The 17545-nt window shown below is 36.3% G+C and overlaps 2 protein-coding genes across 2 annotated transcripts; both read right to left on the reverse strand.

The window, feature by feature from the left end:
• Nucleotides 1–339: 339 nt before the first annotated feature.
• LOC146136740 (nucleolar and coiled-body phosphoprotein 1-like) lies at nt 340–2964 on the reverse strand. The gene is made up of 2 exons (XM_083395864.1): nt 2882–2964; nt 340–1780 (listed from the first exon to the last, which is right to left on the reverse strand). The coding sequence occupies exons 1-2, from the start codon at nt 2954–2956 to the stop codon at nt 1625–1627; spliced, it is 231 nt and encodes a 76-aa protein (XP_083251990.1). The 5' UTR covers nt 2957–2964; the 3' UTR covers nt 340–1624.
• A 336-nt stretch (nt 2965–3300) lies between these two features.
• Nucleotides 3301–15870, reverse strand: LOC146136741 (uncharacterized). Its single transcript, XM_083396244.1, has 18 exons — nt 15696–15870; nt 15336–15497; nt 14853–14892; nt 14434–14490; nt 13695–13805; nt 12801–12902; nt 12421–12567; nt 11120–11266; nt 10551–10658; nt 9552–9685; nt 9052–9133; nt 8522–8683; nt 7742–7885; nt 6315–6478; nt 5527–5587; nt 4186–4248; nt 3457–3530; nt 3301–3342 (listed from the first exon to the last, which is right to left on the reverse strand). The coding sequence occupies exons 1-18, from the start codon at nt 15795–15797 to the stop codon at nt 3301–3303; spliced, it is 1902 nt and encodes a 633-aa protein (XP_083252370.1). The 5' UTR covers nt 15798–15870.
• Between the last annotated feature and the right edge of the window lie 1675 nt (nt 15871–17545).

The raw sequence follows: 17545 nt of genomic DNA on the forward strand, positions 1-17545 counted from the left end.
GTCTGCTTATATATTATGTATCTACTGTCTTCGCCAGAGTCTGCCCTGTATCTGAACCAAGCCTAAAGAACCATCTCCGGTCTTTTCGCTTCCCTTCTAAAATAAACAAGCTAACAGCATAATGAGTGTCAGCAACACATATAAGACGCCCTACAAAGTCCGGACTTGCTCTGATGTTACTAAGACTGAACTTAGAAACTGATGACTTGGACTTGGAAAATGACTATGAACCTAGGAAAATGAAATCACTTGTTTACAACACTGTTATTTTAAATAATGTTCTTTAATTCTCAGGCCTCGCATTCTATTTATCTATGCAGCCACAGTTAGCCATGTCCTACCTTTTTTGTTATTCGAAAACAATGGTCTTTATAAAAAAATGACCAGCACACAGAATTGAAACACCACGACAACGCAAATAGGCATTACAACTTATATAGCATAGATACACAATATACCCCGTTAAAAAGGATACGATTAGGGATGTAGGCCAACGCTACTTTTTTTGACTGTGATATCTCGTGTTTCGGGAAAAATAAGGCCGTGAAATTCGATACCAAAAACCATCAATGATATTACGCAAACGACAATGAAATACGGTAGCCTGCATACTTCTGTTAACTTATTATTGGTTGGGATACCACCCTGATATCAGTGAAGTTAACGAGTAAGTGATATAGGCTTTAATTAATAAAGTAAAAAGTGAATTTGTTAATTTAAATATGAAGTGGACATCGTTTGGACAGTAAACTGTATTCAAACGCAGTCGTCTAAAAATGTTTTATTAAATCGGAATGTCCGATCCGAGGATAGTATGCTTCACAGCTTTAAAAGCAAATTTTGGTATAAACTAAAAAAAATATATTATGGCACTTTTACATTTTCCTAATTTAGCCATAATAATGACGTCATTGTGTATTGGCCAGTATTGGTTTCCCAAACAAGTGAATTAATGTCGAGATTCGAACATCTGTGATAATAAGAAGTGGACTTACTGGTAGCCTACTTGGCCGAAATTGTGTTCTTACCATAGGTGAAGCCAGGGAGATAGCTCCGGGACAATGTTCACTCTAATTTCAAAATATTGTAGGCTACTTCCAATAATATGTATCCAAAAGTCGATTGATGTTTGCGATTTACCGGTTTTCGTGGCAAGCTATTAAATTAGTTTGCCTACGTAATATGCATTGTGTGTTTTAAGCATCAATAGGCGGTGTCCCAAACCAAATACTCTTACTATGTTAAGTTAAAAAAATATTTGAAATATTGTCTTTCTACAATATATATAGTGGATTTATCTCCGCGAGGTTAAATTAATTTGCTCAGCATATCCTGTCGTTTTATGCATCAAAGACGGTGTCCCAAACCAAATGCTGTTACAAGTTCAAGTTCAAAATATAGGACCTCCAAAAACATTCTCGGCTGGCTACGCCACTGGTCTTTACGTCAAATTTAACTTAACCAGCCACGACTCTTTGTGATACAACACGCAGGCTTCGGTGACATTTGAAGTTGTCTAAAAAAATCCTCGACTTTATCATTGCGGCGAAAGCGGCGTTCGAGGCTGGCAAAGTGTATTTCTCCTTGTTACAAATGTAAAAAATCGCCGACAACGCTTGGCCGTTCAGTCGCTCTCGTCGAACTTAATGGAGTTGACGGTCCCGGCGTCGATACTCCCTCCACGGTAGCTCCCTCGCTTTTTCTTGGTCTTTTCGTGCCGGAAACTCTTTCCTTTCGTGTGCCTGAGAGTGTCGTGAGCAGCCTGGCCCCACGAGTCGTTCTGGGAAAGAAAATTGATGTTTATAGCTGGTCGTACAAATGTTGCAATGACCCGGTGTTTCTAAACCTTTATGGAACCACTCAAAATTGGGTCAGTATTTGGTTTGGTTAGGTCGCCGACTGTAGTAGTTTTACATGGTTAGAATCAGGGATGTCCGAAACTTGACATTTTATTCCGATACATGCTCGATATTTAGGACAAAAAGTATCGCGATCCGATCTGACACTAAATGACGTCATTATTAAGCTCAAATAAGCAAAATAATGAAATTAAAACGTCCAGAGGTTCTGGAAAAGGCAAAAAGGTTGTTTTTATCTGGCCGATATATCACTGTGCAATTCACCAGGGCTACGGAGTCGGACTCGGGACGACAGAATCGGTTTATTTTGCTGGAGCCGGAATGGCGATTCAAGTAAGCCATCCAGAGTCCCTAGCCCGACTTGCACATGGGTAGTACAAAAACTAATGAGGCTGAAAACTGTAAGTTGTAAAGATTGAATGGCCTGTGGTAGGATATTTTCCAACCACGTATTGTGGGTTGATTATATGACACACCAATGAGCGGATTGCTGGATATCCACCGTATTTAGTTAAGTAAATTGGCGGAATATAGGCTGGAGAGTCAGAGCCGGACTCGATGAAATCGCACATTTGGCAGAAGCAGAAGTCGGACTGGGGTTTGTTCGTAACCAACTATAACGAAAAGACTAGATGGCAAAACAATACCAGTGTTGCTATATATTTTATTAAAATAAGAAAATTCACAGGTTTTTAAAGCGAAAACCGTATCCCGTGACATTTTTAGATGCACGGGAAAACAAAACAGTAAAAAAATTGCATGGTCAATAAAATAACATATAGTTAAAAAATCTGTTTTGGCACATGCAAAACACATATCTTCGAAAAACTACTTAAATACATTTATAAAAACAGTTTTTTTTTTTCAAATTCGTTTTCATAAACCAATCAATTCAAATATAATAATCAAAGGTTAAAATATTTTGAGGTAAGCAATATTACACAGCAATCGCAGAATCGCGTATAGTTATTAAGCGCGATTTCCAAAGTTACGTCATAATACTGCCACGGTAATCGACCTACCTTGGTGTCGAACGAGTTGCTTGAAAACCGTTTGTTGACGAGGACCTCATCGTCATTCACCCTTCGGAACGGCATGTTGGGGGTCGACTGAAAAATAAGGTGGAAAATACGAATACTGACAATTTCGGACATTCTTTTTAGTTTAGACTTCGGTCTTATATACGCTGTATATGGCGCCACGGGGCAATGGCCCGCTTAAACTGTATTTTTTTAAACTTTTATTACCTTAATGATGGTTGGCACTTAAATATATAAAATAATATAAGACATTTAGAAAATTTTGGAAAAATCTTTCGCCTTTAAAAAAAAATTATATTTTGTTACTTTTTTTTAAATATAATTTGAAAACAAAACAGTAGAAATGCCATGGTCAACAGAATTAAAAAAAATCATGTTTGAATTTTTTTTAATGGAACTATTTAACCACATAACTTAAGCTGGGCATAAAATAAATTGGAAGACTTTGGGGAAAAACATAGGGTTTTGCAAAGACTTTATAATATGTATTAATTCAAACACGTCCAAGGCCTGTATCTTTCGAAAAAACAGCAGAGAACCTGATCGAGTGAACATACCTTGCCTGACTTCCTTCCCGACTTTGGGGTTTTCTGTGCCGGTGTACCAGGCGCAGGGGTTGAGATTGCGACTTCTGCAATAAAACAAAAGTAAATTAAGTGGTAAAAAAGTACATAAAGTGATCCAGAAAAAAAGCTCTTAAAATGTTCAGATTTTCTGGTATTGGCGCTTTACTCAAATTGCAGAAAGTGACGAAAACAAGGTGGTCATAAAAGGTATAACATTGGGGTATCAGTGAAACCTGCTTATATAGGATCGGAGCCGATACCAGGTTGTAGTCCGATACTATTGTGGTATCGCTGCCGATCTGACACCAAATTGATATAGAAATAACAGTCTGGATTTGCCAACCAGCGATTCTACCTTAAAAGGTTAATTTCTCCAAAAAACATATATAACACTGGTAGAAATAACGAGAAAGGTCAGTCCGTTAAAGTTTTTGACTTCAACATGGATAAACTCGCTTCGAAAAATTCAATTTTATCTAATTTTGCTTGTTTAAGCATAGCAATGACGTTATTAGAGATCGGGCAGGATCGCGATACTTTTTGCCTAAATTTTTGGGTTGAGAAAGGAAATTTCAAATATCGGACATCCTAGGTTACAATAAATATCGTTAACAAAATTAAATAAAGAGAAATGTGGAAGGTGCTGTGTTTTATCGTGAAACAAAATCCCCTAAAAACGTACAGTTATATTGGTGCGAACAATAAATAACGCAAACCTACCCGACGCACTTTCGTTTGCATTTGATTTCTTGTTTTTCTTTGGTGTTGGTGCATCCGAGCCACCTTGAAAGAAGAAAAACAAACAGAGTTAATGAAAGACACACACAAACATATGTGTTTAATAACATCTGTGATCTAGCCCCTCGGAAGTTGCTTTATGATCAACGATTACGGCTTCCGTATCAATAGTACACCGAAAAGCCATCGCAGACTCGCCGAATCTGTCGATCTATGATGCAAGCAGAGCAAGCTAGAAAAACAACTGGCCTGTAGTGAGGTTCGAACTCACGACCTCCGGTCAAGCCGGGACCGTCGCTCTACCAACTGAGCTATGCAGGCTCAGAGAGGAGCGAGTCGAGAAACAACCATGCGCCAATACTTGCACATTTTGTTAGTACAAGCAACTTCACACTGGGGGAAACAGAGTTAAGTTATTTATTGTATAAACTTTATGGAATTTAAGCGGTTACGGATCGGGTAACAAATACAGTGCAAAAACACAGTTTGGTGATCTCACAAAAAGATGTCCGATATTTTTGGATCGGGACACAGGTTGTAGTATGGTGCTTGTCCAACACTATGGTTGTCTAAATGTATACACTGTCATTCGGGCGATTGTTTGTGAAAATTTTTTAGAAATTGTTTACAGTCGAAGGTAAATTAAGACCCAACGCCGAAATGACTTTTAGGTTTTAGCCTATTGGTCCCAAAATTGAGGGCAGCGGTTTCAGAATTAAATACTAGTTATCAGTCACCACTAATCTATTATACCAGTTGTTACGGAGAAAGGTTATAACGAACTGACCCGGGGTTATAACGAAATGTCCTGAGGTTATAACGAACTGACCCGGGGTTATAAGGAACTGACCCGGGGTTATAACGAACTGACCCGGGGTTATAACGAACTGACCCGGGGTTATAACGAACTGACCTGTGGTTATAACAAACGGGCCAGGGTTATAACGAACTGACCCAGGGTTATAATGAACTGACCCGGGGTTATAACGAGCTGATCTGTGGTTATAACCAACTGGCCAGGGTTATAACGAACTAACCCAGGGTTATATTGAACCGACCCGGGGTTAAAACGAAATGAATTTCAGCTTATTGGTCGTAAAAACACTATTTTGCATAAGAATTACATAGAAGGTGTAATAACGTAATTTTCTATCAAATTGGACTACTGTACTTTTCACAAAATTGAGGGTAGCGGTATCGGAATCAAATACTAGTTATCGTTCACCACTAATCTATTATACCAGTTGCAAAGTGGATGAATCCAGTCACAGTTATAAACATGTGTAACAGTTATACATCGCGAGTGACAAAAACATCACCAACCTTTCATCTTAGTTGCTGACTTCACTGGGGTACTTTTCGGCGTCGACTTAGCAGCCGGGGTCTGTAGAAATATGTTATGTTATATAGGTGATATTATTTTTTTTAAAGAAACCAGGAAACACATTACTGAACTTCGGATCTTGTCATGAAAGGTTAAATATTGGAACGCGACGTATTAATAGCAAGGTAATGAGTTAAAAATGAAAATTACCGGAAATTTATTGTTCTGTGGCAATTTCGTTGAAATTAGTTGCTGTCTTTGGTAAACACACACTATACTGTCGTTTACGTTTTTTTATAACTTTAGCTTTAGACGAGTACCACTTAATTGCCGTAATTAAAATATTACCTTCAAACTAAATTTAGGGTCGTATAGTATAGGAATAAAATTGAAGGATGCGACCAACACACAATTGTTGCAAACAATTTAAAATGACTAATTCCTATAAATTTACCTAACCAGGGGTTCGGGTTTAATTACAAACCTTAAGGTTAAGTAATGCATCCATTTTTTGAGAACTCAACAAATTTTTACAACAAATATACTGTTGCTACCAGGCATGGTATAAACAAATAAAATACCATATAAAACAAATAAATACCATAACTTATATATACTTTCGACTTTGTTGTCTGAGTCAAAATCAGTCATTTATAAGTTATAGTTTTTAATAGGGAAATATAGTTCGCCAATCCGGCATCATCAGTCTCTTATTCAAATAGAATCTACCAGAACTTATTTTCAGTAAATTTTTCCAATGCAATCCGAAGAGGTTCCCAATTTTTACCTGAATTATGGATAAGTTTCCATTCGTGAGGGCCTTGATCGATTTTGGAGTTTTGGGTTGCGCCTTTTTCGCCTTGCTCTCATCCGCATCATCGCTGCTCTCATCCTCCGAAGACGAATCGTCGGATGAGTCGGCGGTCGATTTTTTGTTGGTGCCTGAAGCTGCTGGAGAAAGACAATTGATGTTTAATCTGCACCTTTGATCTAATTTCTAGCATGTTGTACACAACTTAAAAACGATTTTTTTTTGTTGGTTTGGACCAGTAACAAACCAGGTTTTGTATAAATCTTAACTGGGGTTATAACAAAACCCAAGGTTAGGGGTTAAACGAACTGGTCCGGGGTTAAAACGAACTTGGCCGGGGTTAAAACGAACTGGGCCAGGGTTAAAACGAACTGGTCCGGGGTTAAAACGAACTGACCCGGGGTTAAAACGAACTGACCCGGGGTTAAAACGAACTGACCCGGGGTTAAAACGAACTGACCAGGGGTTAAAACGAGCTGACCCGCGGTTAAAACGAGCTGACCCGCGGTTAAAACGAGCTGACCCGCGGTTAAAACGAGCTGACCCGCGGTAAAAACGAGCTGATCCGGGGTTAAAACGAGCTGATCCGGGGTTAAAACGAGCTGATCCGGGGTTAAAACGAGCTGATCCGGGGTTAAAACGAGCTGACCCGGGGTTAAAACGAGCTGACCCGGGGTTAAAACGAGCTGACCCGGGGTTAAAACGAGCTGACCCGGGGTTAAAACGAGCTGACCCGGGGTTAAAACGAGCTGATCCGGGGTTAAAACGATCTGATCCGGGGTTAAAAGGAGCTGACCCGGGGTTAAAACAAACTGACCAGGGGTTTAAACGAGCTGACCCGGGGTTAAAACGAGCTGACCCGGGGTTAAAACGAGCTGACCCGGGGTTAAAACGAGCTGACCCGGGGTTAAAACGAGCTGACCCGGGGTTAAAACGAGCTGACCCGGGGTTAAAACGAGCTGACCCGGGGTTAAAACGAGCTGACCCGGGGTTAAAACGAGCTGATCCGGGGTTAAAACGATCTGATCCGGGGTTAAAATGAGCTGACCCGGGGTTAAAACAAACTGACCAGGCGTTTTAACGAGCTGACCCGGGGTTAAAACGAGCTGACCCGGGGTTAAAACGAGCTGACCCGGGGTTAAAACGAGCTGACCCGGGGTTAAAACGAGCTGACCCGGGGTTAAAACGAGCTGACCCGGGGTTAAAACGAGCTGACCCGGGGTTAAAACGAGCTGACCCGGGGTTAAAACGACATGACCCGGGGTTAAAAGAAATGATCCGGGGTTAAACGAAATGATCCGGGGTTAAAACAACCTGGTCCGGGGTTAAAACGACCTGGTCCTGGGTTAAAACGACCTGGTCCTGGGTTATACAAAACTGACCCGGTGTTAAAACGAACTGACCTGGGGTTATAACGGCAGTTGCGGGAGCCTCATCGTCGGAACTGTCGCTTGAATCTTCTTCAGATGTTGAGGCGCTTGAATCGCTACAGTCGGCCGATTTCTGTTTCTTTCCCTTTACAACTGCTACCGGCTTCTTTTTTTCGGCTGTAAAGATTAAAAAAAACAATACGAATGTTGCAAATAGTTCAGTTTGAACATAATAAACGTTTTTTGTATTAATTTTAAAATAAAACATTTTAGGGATGATATTCAAGTCAAACGACCAATCAGCAGTGGCCCACGCGAAATAACACTCGCCAAAAATGTCAAGATTTCGTGATTTCTTACAATGAATTAACCCGCCTTTTTACTTGGCAGCATTAACATTCCTTCTTGCATAATAATTTTTTTTTTTTGAGGAATTACTCACAAAGTTGAAAACAACTGGTCTAAAACTGGCTGGCAGCGAATTTGGCAGTTGGCTGCATTCGCATTGGTGAGCGGGCGAGTTCAAAATATTAACCCTGACCCTGATGTTTTACTTAATATGTGATAATGCAAATCACCTTAACCCTTGCAAGATAAATGTCTACCTTAGTTCCTGATCAGTAACAGCAGAATACTCCAGCAAAGCTGGTAATTCAGGTCAGACTCAGACATCATTAAAAGATCTTAAAAGTATATATTTTTCACAAAGCAAAGGCATCGTCAGTGTATCAAGCCCTGTCCCTGATATGTACAAAGTTATTTTTGTGTAGTTTTAAAGTGACACAGTTTAAGGCAGAAATTCGACAAACTGACCTGTGTCATATGAGGCGGGAGGTGGAATGGCTGCTTTCGGTGCAACTGGTTTCGCTTTTTCATTGTCACTGTCCGATGAATCTTCATCGCTGTCAGATTCGTCAGAGCTTTCTTGCTTTTTCGCAGCTGCCTTGGTGACTTTGGTTGCTGCTGGTTTCGCTTCTAAATAATTAATTAATAGAATTTTTCTTTTTATTTTGGAAAAAAATAAACTTAAACATGCCAAAGCAATTTTTTAGAGATGTTTTACCAATTTAACACTAGTTAACATAACTAAACAATTCAGTCTATATGGCAAATGGGCAATTCATAATTATTATTATTACAAAATATAAATTTGCATTATATCTTAAATTTAAAGATTAATCATAAATGTTTTTGGATTTCTTCTTTATAAACGTTTTTAATTTTCAAAGTTCTACAGCTAACTAAAACCTCCAGCCACTATTCTTTAAAGTTGTATGATGTTTTGTTGCTATGAGATTTTTGCCCAAAACAACATAATAAAAACAAAAAGTTGATCTTTTTACCTTTTTCATCTTCGGATGAATCATCATCAGAATCACTTTCTTCTTCGGACGATGATTCTTTTGCTTTTGCTGCAACAACAACCTTTGAAAATATAACATTTAGTAAAATAAAACTACACATACAAACATGGGAAGTAAGTAAACTAAACAATGAATTTGAATCATGTGCAAAATTTTTTTGGTGGTTTGCCCAATTTAACAGTATTTTTTCACATAAATAACCGAAAGCTTGGGGGTAAATGTTAAATTTGGGGGATAACCAAGTGCAATGAACAATTTTTTGTGCATGTTAAATTTAGAATATCAACAAATTTCAAATGGAAACTTTATGAAAAAATTATTTACTTTCTTTCACTTAAAAACATAACTTCACATTCTAATTCAGTTTAACAAACAACATACCTACAAGTAGGGTAACGGTTTAAAACTTGTGTAGTGTAAAACACTATTATAGATTTGAAACAGTGCTTTGCAAAAGTGAAAGTCGCTAAAACGGTTACTTTTTTTGGTTGCATCTTTGCTTTTTTTGCAGGGGGTTGTGCATCCTCTTCATCACTTGAATCTTCCTCGCTCGAAGATTCAACGGCTTTAGCGGGAACAGCAGCCGCTTTCGGTTTGGCTGCAGGTTTCTTGTCTGTTAAAAACACGAATACATGGTGTGATTTAGAACGTGGCTGTTTTTTGCCTGGTATAGTTATATTTTTACGCCCATTGTTGCAGTAATATTGCATTGAAAACGAATAGGTGGTCGAAACGTTGGTACTTTACTAAAATTTTGCCCAAAGAATAATTTTAAAACACTTCATGAAAACACTTTAATAGAATTTAAGAATATTTACAGACTTTTCAAGGAAACAGCTCTAGGTTTTTTAAAAACCTAACTTCGGGTTGCTTAACGTTTTTTTTTATTAATTGAAAACAAAACAGTAGAAATCCAAGGTCCATACAATAACTAATTAATTAAAAGTAAGCTTTACTACAACACTTTCGAAACACATAACTTGAAAATAAGCTAAACTTAAAATAAAGTCGAAGTCTATTTAAAAAGTACACCGAAAACCATTGCCAACTCGCCGAATCTGTCGATCAATGAAGCAAGCAGGGCAGGCTAGAAAAACAACTAGCCTGCAGTGAGGTTCGAACTCACGACCTCCGGTCAAGCCGGGGTTCTACCAACTGAGCTACACAGGCCCAGAGAGAAGCGAGTCGAGAAACAATCATACGCCAATGCCGTTAGTACAACCAACTTCATATTGAAGGGGTACCCTATCATTTAATCAATGAAACATTTCAATGAACATATTCAATAAATACCATATCATTTATTGAATGAACACATGCACACACATATGTGTGTAACAACTGAGATCTAGCCCTTCTGAAGCGGCTTTTTGACCATCGATTACGCCTTGCGTATCATTAGTACACCGAAAGCCATTGCAGACTCTGTTTAAATTATTTGTACCAGTCTGTATAATAGAGATAGTACTTAGTATAACCTTCTTCATCGGAGTCTTCGTCTGAAGAATCATCGTCTGATGACGATTCATCTTTCGTTTTAGTCGCAACTTTTGCAGCTGTGGTTTTTGGCTTCGCTGCTGTGTCCTCTGAAAAACAACATCAAACTGTTAGAATTTGCAATTCCTAGTCAATTGTCAAACACTGATAAGTGCAACAGCGCAGTGGCATACAAAGGTAGAACAACGCATGAGGTAATATTTTAAACAGAAAATATAAATTCAAACACTTTTTCTTCAATGACATGTCAATACCATGGATTCTTTTGGTGTTTAGCTTAATTATGAATCATACTTATTTTGGGTATCTAATACCAGGGATTCCCAACCTGAGGATCGGTGAATACTTTAGGGGGGCGCTAGAAAGTCCCTAGAATTTTATTCAAAGTGTTACATCTATAAAATGTACATTACTTTAACAAATGCATGCCAAAGTAGACAATAAGAAATGTTTTAAAGTTTTAAACCTAGGGGGTCCCGTAAAGTTTTATTAAACTAAAAGGGACCCGCAGACTTAAAAGTTTGGGAAGGCCAAAACTAAGAAAAGAAACCTTCATCAGATGAGTCGTCATCTGAAGAATCTTCTTCCGACGATGAAACTTCTTTAGCTTTGGTCGGAGCAGGAGTAACTTTATTTTTTTTAGGAGTTGCCTTAGGAGCTGGTGCTTTTACTTTGGCTTTTAGTTCTGGCTTTTTTTCTGAAAAAAAAAACACAACATGTAGATTGTAGAATAATCAGAAAGACTGGATAATTTTATCAAGTATTGAGTAATTTATGAAAGTTAAACATCACAAATAGTTCAATACACTTTTTGGAAAAACATTTATTTGTATCCCAACGATTAAAATTCTCGATATAACAAAACAATATAAAGAAAAAAACATTAACAAACAAGCCATTGTTTCCAATTTTGTTAAATTCTTTAGAGGTTGATTACTACAAATATATTAAGTTACAATAAAGAATTTCAGCATATTTTGTTTATAAAGACACAGGAAATACTTTTTTTTTACAAAAGTTGTATTGTAAAGAATGCTAGTTGTAAATAGATTTGACATTTTTAAGTACTTTGCTTTTATTTTACTTGAGTTGTTCTAGGGCAGGGTTTGTCAACCGTGGCCCTCGGCCCCCCTGGGCTCCACGGAGCGGTGATTGGGGGGCAACGAGTATAACTCTCTAGCTAGTTCGTAGTGTTGCAAAACCCAACTACCCAATTGCTATTATTCTCAAAATTTGTCAGTTAACTTAAATTTGTGTTTTTTTTAATTCAAATCCAAATTGTTATGGAATCCAATTCGGCCGTTAATATCAGGTAAGTAGAACCGATAAAATTTGTTTGTTTTATTGCGGAAAATTATGCCTAGTCGTAGATACACAATAGGCAAGATTAACGTCGCCTATCGCTGTGGTGAAACAATTATATTGTGCAGCTTCCTGTAGCTTTATAACATGAAGTTAGTGTTTTTTGAGAAATAACTTTCCGATAACTGTGGCCTGATTGTTAAGTGCCCATCAAATACTGTTGGGCGAGCAACTCTAATGGCTGTTTTTTTAAAAGCAAGAGAGCTTTTCAAGGCTAGTTTTTTTAAAAGCAAGAGATCTTTTCAAAGGGGGCACGGAGCATAAAAGGTTGAGAATCACTGTTCTAGGGTAATCATGGTAAGGGTGGTAATGGTAGCAACTAAGGTAAATCACTGGATTTAAACATTCAATTAGATGAATTAAACTTAAATTTGCACAAATAAGGAATATTCACAAAAATTGTCTTAACATTTTTTTGTGATTTGTCAATAGCAAAATTTAAAGAGAGCTTAATTGTTAGGGGGGGAATTCTAAACAAAACTGTTTTACCTTCATCAGATGAGTCGTCATCTGAAGAATCTTCTTCTGAAGAAGAAACTTCTTTAGCTTTAGTAGGAGCAGGAGTAACTTTGGATTTTTTGGCATCTACCTTTGACGCTTGTGCCTTTGCTTGGGCTTTTGGTTCAGGTTTTTTTTCTATTAAAACAATTCAAAATGAATAAAGTAATTTGTCTGAACAATTTACTTTACATTTCTAATTATTGGTAAAGCAACATTGCACACTAACTAACAATTTAAACAACATTAGCTCAAAATACTATTAAAAATACAATTAGCATTTTAACAACCCATTACATTAAAACACAATTCTCGAGTACATTAAAAGTAGTTGTAAATCATTAACTTTTAACATTGAAGTTTTTAATTACCTTCATCAGACGAGTCATCATCTGAAGAATCTTCTTCTGAGGAAGACTCTTTTGCCGGAACCGGAACCTTTTTAACTTGTGCCACAGGTTTGGCCGACTTTTCTAAATAAATAAATAAAATTGGAAACACCAGATTCTGTTACACATTTTTTTAATACAAATTTTTTTTTAATGGTGGTTTAATTTGGTTGACATTGGTTTTATGACAAACTAGTTTTTTAGCATACAATGGTTTATTACAGTGGTCGACAAACTGTGGCCCGCAGAGTCATTTTTAGTGGGCCGCGGAGTTACTTTTGAATAGCTTTGTTTTATCATGTAGTTGTGGGCCGCGTGATAGCCGTACATTTATTGTACTTTTGGTGTGGCATAGAATTATTAAATTGGCTCAGCTTGGAAAGGCTAACATGCCAAATGTGACCCTGAGAGTGTCTGTCGAACTATTTTGGGCAACTTTAACTTTATGTACATGACATTTTTCAATTCTTTTATAGTAAAACATACGTTTTATAGTATGTTTTACATTATGGCATGGCAGTGTTTTGGGCATCGAGGCACCGTCTAATACTTCACTTTAAAATAAAATCGCCTGAATCTGCCACTGTTTTCGTTGTGGTTTCAAGTAGTGGGCCTTCAATAACCCTGAAAAGAGTACTTTAGGCGGCGACAAAAAAGTTGGCCGACCACTGGTTTATTACTTATTTTGCACATCTCTGGTTTAACAGAAAATAAAACAAATTATAACAAAAACATGACAAAATAATTTTTTTTTAACAGCTGTAGGTTATTCACACTAAAAAATTGTTTTAAAGACTTTTTACGTTGGTAAAATAATTCTAGATATTTTGTGAGTGTTAAGCTCTTGGTAACCAGTTTGAACTTCTATTTATTTACCGTCATCAGAAGATTCGTCCGAAGATGAATCCTCTTCTGAAGAAGAAACGCTTGCAGCTTTCGAAGGAACAGGAACTTTCTTCACAGGAGCCATGGGCTTGGCAGGCTCATCTGTGCGTTGTTAAATGGCATTACAATTCAAAAAGTAAACTATTTAGTATAAAAGCTTGTATTTGAAGGTATGAAACCAACAAGAATTTTAATAAAAAGAAAAAAATATCAAAAAAAAAAAAAAACCTAAAAAAAAAAAAAAGGTTATAGAGAAATTGCTTTCCACAATTTAAGATTTGCTTCCACAAGTAGAAAAAAACAACTTACTAAGATTTTAGAAAAAAAGTTTTTAGGTATTATATCTTTAAGTTTACTCGTAACTAGGGATTGGCAGATATCACTCTTTCGGACAGATACTGATATCAGATTTTTAATGTTTTTTTGTCAACCAATACTCGATAACTGATTTTTCATTTAACTGCAATTCAATTATAATTTGAATTAATTGAAAAGAAAAAGTTATATTTATTAAATATTCTGCTTTACATGATGCTACACAAAACAAAAAATTACAAAAAAAAATATTTTTCATAAAACTTCCAGAAGTTAAAACATATTTTTGTAGTTAAATATCCAAAATTTATCTGTACCAAATATCGTGAGAAGGAAAATGTCGGTCTATGTCGTAAAATGCAAGACCCTTAAAAGGTAAAGAAAATAATTCTAATAAATACATTAGAACACCTACCATCATCTGAAGAGTCATCAGAAGATGTATCAGAATCTGAAGTATCTTCTTTAACTTCTATATACAAGAAATAAAAGTATTATTGGAGTTACATATTTTAATCGCAGCAAGTCAAGGCTAAAAAAATGTACACCACGTTGAGTTAAATAATAAACCCTGTCAAATTAGGATTGACGCTCTATGAATGGGTCTTCTTTGTTATGACCAATGTCATAAATATAATTGCAGTAATTTGTTTGCAATGCCTTGAATTGTTTGCTTTCAAGATTCATTCTTTTTTTAAATGTTTTGTAATTCACTATTATCTCGGCCATATTTTGAGCTCTGGGTCAAGTAGGTCAGAAATACCAGATTTTTTCAGGCAGTTTCATTTCAAGGTTTTTTTATCAACAAAGTTATGTTATTTATTCTTAGCATACCCATTTTTGGTTTCTTTCCTGGAGGTGGTTTTGTGTCCTCCTAAAAAAATGCTTATTAGTTAATGCAAACAGAAAAAACAAATCAATATAACGTTTTTAAATACCTTTGATATGCAATAATTGAAAATAAAATCCAAACTACATTAGGTTTTCTATTTATTAAACTATACACTCTCATTTTGTAAAATTTCATGATGTTAAACACAGTAAACTAAACTCTATGTTTAATCATACAACCGTTAAAATAAAAACAATTGCCAAATTTGCAAGTTAAAAAAAATAGGAAATTTGTTTGTTAATAAGGAAAAACCATATAATATTTCAATATTAAAATATCTAAAAATATATCAGTTGAAAGTTCCGAAACTAATATATATATTGGGAAAAGCCTAATAGCGGCTGATAGTATAGGTAAACCAATATATCGGCCCAACTTTAACAGATAGTTTATAACAAACATTTAATGAAGAAATATCATTGTACCTCATCGTCAGAACCTTCACTTTCACTCGACGATTTTGGGTCGGCCTTGCGTTTTGTTTTTTGTTGCAAAGCTTGTTTCTGTGACTTTTTTTGAGCGGATTGGTGTTGCATCCAGACTTTGTAGATGTCAAGAAGACTTGCGTGATTTGCATCAGGAATTGTCTGGAAATAGTTACATATTTGAAGGACAAGTGAACTACATCATTCACAGTAAGGAGTAAAGATCCCATACTTCACATTTTATTCAGAAATATAATTTAAGTCTTTTCAAAAATAGCAGGATGTATTTATCATTGGCGTCAAAAAAATATAGAATGAGTTAAATAAAAACAATCATTAAGAAGGTGCAATAAATCTTACTGTTTTAGAATGATCCTTGAAGTCCTTTGCCAATTTCTTGAACTTGCATTCTAACAAGAAGCGATAAATAAACGGATACAAAGCACTCGGTTGAACAGACATTTTTAAAGCACTTTGCACTTAAACTTGTTTGTATATTTGACCCTTAGTAACTATATATCAATCATAGACTAAACAATTCTGAAAAACAAAGTAAATTGAAGTCACATTCAAAAGAACAACTAGATCAGGGATGTCCAACCTGCGGCCCGCCTGATATTTACGTGCGGCCCACCACTTATTCTCACTTTCAGCAGCCTTTGTTAAAAACAATTTCAACTATCTTCAAAACTCGCAGTGTTTGATGTAGGCCTAATCTTATGTTTTTTTCATAGACTATAATCGAATCTAATGTCGCATTTCAACATCCATCAACAGCTTTGTGCACACATCATTGCTAAGTAAGATGAGTGTTTTTCTACATGTGTATTTTTCCGGACCGTTTTAAGGAAATGTATCAGCCCAAACATGTAAAAACTAAAATTGTTGCGCTTCACCATAATAAAAATAATTAAATAAGGTTGAGATTACTTGCATATTTGCGGATGAGTTCACTCTCGAAGAGCAGGTGTTTATAAGTTAAGTTGTTTTGTGACGTCACGATATGACGCAACTTATGACGTCACCCCTTTAATTGGTCTTGCGGCCCATCAAAATTTTTGAAGTGGCAACGCGGCCCATTCTGCTAAAAGGTTAGACATCCCTGAACTAGATCATACTAAAATTAAATATATGTAAGTCCATAACAAAAACTGTGATTAGTATAATAAATAAAACATTGGGTGCTGGCCTAAAATCCTACCTGGCGTTTAAATAATTATTCAAATCAATGCACAATAATTGGGTCATGTTGCGAGTTAGCGTTTGGGTGTCGGGTGGGTCAAGTGTAATTACATTTATTCTTCCAGTTTGTACTTTTACTTTTGACAAGTTCTGCTGGCTTCGTTACTGTCGCTAAAAATATGGTAATATTTTAGCAAGCGCCAAAACATTGCAGCAAGATAATTAGATTTATTGGGCGCTGGTCTAGAATCCTACCACAACGAAACATCGTTTGGGTTAGGGTTAGCGTTAAGGTTGGTCAAGTATTATTATTAAATAAAGAATATAATAATACTTGACCCACCCACACCCAAACGCTAACTCGCACCCGAACTCAAATTTTGTGCGTTGATTTTAGAACTGTGGTAGGATTCTAGACCAGCGCCGATTTATTGTTAATTCAGATGTTATTTATTGCTAAATTACGTCATTCTATGACGCATTTGTGACGTCTGTTAAATAAGTTCATGCAAAAAAAAATTGTCCTAACGACCTAACACCTTTATTCAAACTCTATACGTATAGAATTACTGTTTGATATTAACAACTTTTAACTGTGCATAGGTCATATACATATTTTTGTTTCTAAATTTAGAAGTTTATTAACAGTGTTTAAATATACCACAATATCAACTATAAAGAATTCTATAACGTTTAATAATACAGAATACGTTTCTTAAGGTTTGTATTGGACGCCAAAAAATAGTAGCGTGTGAGCATCAGTCACGTGGTAACATTTTCTAATAAATACAAAAAACAAAATTTAAACGCATTTACAGCAAAATAGAATAATTCATTCAACACACATTATTTCGAAGTAATCTTTGTGGGTAGAAAGAAACCCCAATATTTCTATCAAGACGCACTTTAGTTGCTTTTGCCCTACTTGCTGTTGACGTTCTTGACCTGCCTAAAACACGTGCGCATCAGATGCGGGATTGCTGTTTTCACGGAAACAACGACCATTTCCGCTTATAGTTCCGTTTCGA

The sequence above is a fragment of the Ascidiella aspersa genome, chromosome 8 (genome assembly GCF_963924565.1).
Source record: "Ascidiella aspersa chromosome 8, kaAscAspe10.2, whole genome shotgun sequence".
NCBI classification, from domain to species: Eukaryota; Metazoa; Chordata; class Ascidiacea; order Phlebobranchia; family Ascidiidae; genus Ascidiella; species Ascidiella aspersa.